The 2857-nt window shown below is 33.8% G+C and overlaps 1 protein-coding gene across 1 annotated transcript in view; it reads right to left on the bottom strand.

The window, feature by feature from the left end:
• LOC105366970 (glutamate receptor ionotropic, kainate 1-like) overlaps nt 1–2857 on the bottom strand; it is a gene marked incomplete at its 3' end in the record, with an annotated part of 40669 nt that overhangs the window by 24456 nt on the left and 13356 nt on the right. Inside the window, exon 2 of the mRNA XM_011505586.1 lies at nt 459–614. Within this exon, the coding sequence (XP_011503888.1) occupies nt 459–614 (156 nt within the window). The remainder of the gene's footprint in view (nt 1–458; nt 615–2857) is intronic.

Raw genomic sequence — 2857 nt, 5'->3', positions numbered from 1 at the left:
TTTGTACTCAATGCTTTACGCATATCTGATATTCGTTCTGAATCTACTTTGGGGTTCTCCCGGCAGTAAACCCATTAGGTTCTACTGCACTGGGAGTATGAGCACGTTCCACTAGAGTTTTCCAGATGTTTTATGACACTAGTACAAATAATTATGAGCAGAAAGTTTTGAAGTCTTAAATACAATTTTCATGATATTACTTGTTAGATATTTTATTGCCTTACTAAACGGAGTCTCTCATTCTCAAACAATTGTTATTATTATTATTATAATTATAAAATATTTGTTATAATTTTAATAGATGTATATTTGTTCATTCGCAAGTTTTTATATTTATGTAGACAATATTATATCTTAAAAAAATATTTTAAAACAATAATTTAAAAATAATATTAGATCTTAATTTATATGTAGATAAAATAAATTATTAAAATTAAAAAAACAATTTAATTAATTACCTCGTTTCGATGCATGAAAACTATCTTGAGGGGTAATTTCTTCTATTTGTGCACTCAATCTTGATTTTGGTAAGATATTTCTATTTCCATTAATTTTTTCAACAGCATATCGAAAAGCTATTTCTTGTTTATTATCTATTGAATGAAATAATCCACCTGAAATATTAATATTTTAATTTAATGAAACTTAACTATTATAAAATTTATATTCATTTTAAAAATTTATTAATAAAATTTTTAAATTAACTAACTTTATATTTTAATATCCACTTCAATAGGATTACAACAACAATTAAATATATTAAAGTTATTATTAGGATGCAAAATAATATAAAATTATAGTATCATATTACATAACATAGTTTAAAATAATATTATCTGTTTGAGATTGCGAGATCTTTTTTTTTAATGCAATATAACATTTGGCAAAACAACAATTTGTCTTTTAGATTTCATGTTGGTAAAACAAGCCGGAACGGCGAATGCATTTTGTATATGTTTTAGTCCTTTGAGCCGGATAGGCAGAGAAACGGGCTCATCAGACATTTGTCCTCTGAGCCGAACAAGTGGAAGTTATTATATTAATAAGTATTTACACAAGAAGAACTGTTATATAAAGAAGACTTAATAATTTCTAAAATATCAAGGAATACTCTTGAATCTTCAGGACAAGTGAGTACTCAACAACAATTTTCATTTCTAACGTTATATTATTTCTGAAAATGTCACAACAAGGAGAAAGTCAATCCAAGTACACTAATGCTAACACATCTATCACTCAAGATAATGAAACTTATGTAACTTGCAGTAGTGCTAAAGACAGACATCCGTCAGAGCTTAACGCTAAGATCAGAGCTCAACGCCTTCGAATACACTTATTAAAGAAGTTAGCACGACTAATTCCTATAACTCATTACATCACATCATTAGCGGAAACAATGGGTTTAAAAGAATTAGTAGAAACATTAAACACTACATTTGTTAAACAACATTATCTTATGTTAACGTGGCCGATAATAATAATGAATTCACTTGAGTATAGTGCAGACGCTGTCCTAGAAGAAGAATTCATTCTGTATTTAGATGTGATTTTAAAAATATATCAATTGCTATCCAAGCTGAGAAACACAAAGGAATCAAACACGCAGTGCTTAAGATCACCGGGATAAAAATAGAAATAGACATGAGCTGTTGCCAGGAGCTGATGGTCCATGTTCCGGAATTTGTTTATTTCAACAGTTACTAATAACAAAAATATAGCAAGGTACAAAAACTTTATTACCTAAAAAAATCACTAACAGGTGTGTTTGAGAATAAGAGACTCCGTTTAATAAGGCAATAAAATATCTGACAAGTAATGTCATGAAAATTGTATTTAAGACTTCAAAACTTTCTGCTCATAATTATTTGTACTAGTGTCATAAAACATCTGGAAAACTCTAGTGGAACGTGCTCATACTCCCAGTGCAGTAGAACCTAATGGGTTTACTGCCGCGAGAACCCCAAAGTAGATTCAGAACGAATATCAGATATGCGTGAAGCATTGAGTACAAATATTTACTGCAACCGAAAACCCGTACGTACTACACATGCAATGACCATACGTGCGCACTCGGCCTTTAAGACAATGCTTGCATTGTTCTTGGCTATGCCACATCTGGTCGATCGTATTGGAAAATTGACCACGCCCAAGCGGACCCTTCTTCTAGCCAAGTCCCAGAGAGGGATGAGGCAACCAAAGAGAGGTGACCAATGAAAAAGGCTCGCCACCTTCCGACACTTTCCCAATTAGCAAATTCGGAACTGAGCCCGGAAGAAAGTGGAAATGAAGGCGTGCATGATCTATTGTGCGACCCAAGATCAACCACTGATTGGTTAATTAATAAAGGAAGAAGGGATCCCAAGTGGAGCGGGATCAGTGAATCATTTTAAGAAGGGACTACGTAATGTACCCTCACTTACTCTTTCCAAATACTTCTTACAGTGAAGGATAAGTCACGACCAACTCTCACGGAGGAGGACCGGAGAGATGAGTCGTTTAGCTAGCTGAGTTTTAATAATAAGTTCTTTCCACTATTGTGAATTAGTGTACAGTTGAATTGATCTCATCAAGACTGGATTGCGTGGGACCTGACCACTTGTGGTCTCACTTGGAGACAAGGAAGAACTGAAGGGTTGCAACATTGCAAGGGAACGTAATAACAAGCCATCGAAGAGAGACTGGAAAATCACGATACACTGCAAGTAAGTCCTTACAGCTAGTACTCATTCTTGATTTCTCGGCTTATGTAGAAGACGGACGGATAAAGTCCAACTACGGAAGCTTCCCGGACATACTCTTGAACAAGACCAGCTATAAACGCCACATTGGCTTCTCAACCCCTCCAACTACAAGTTGT

The sequence above is a fragment of the Ceratosolen solmsi genome, unplaced genomic scaffold (genome assembly GCF_000503995.2).
Source record: "Ceratosolen solmsi marchali unplaced genomic scaffold, CerSol_1.0 scaffold84, whole genome shotgun sequence".
Taxonomy (NCBI): Eukaryota; Metazoa; Arthropoda; class Insecta; order Hymenoptera; family Agaonidae; genus Ceratosolen; species Ceratosolen solmsi.
Note: the sequence above shows the minus strand (reverse complement) of the source record. Positions and strands in the feature narration are given on the sequence as shown.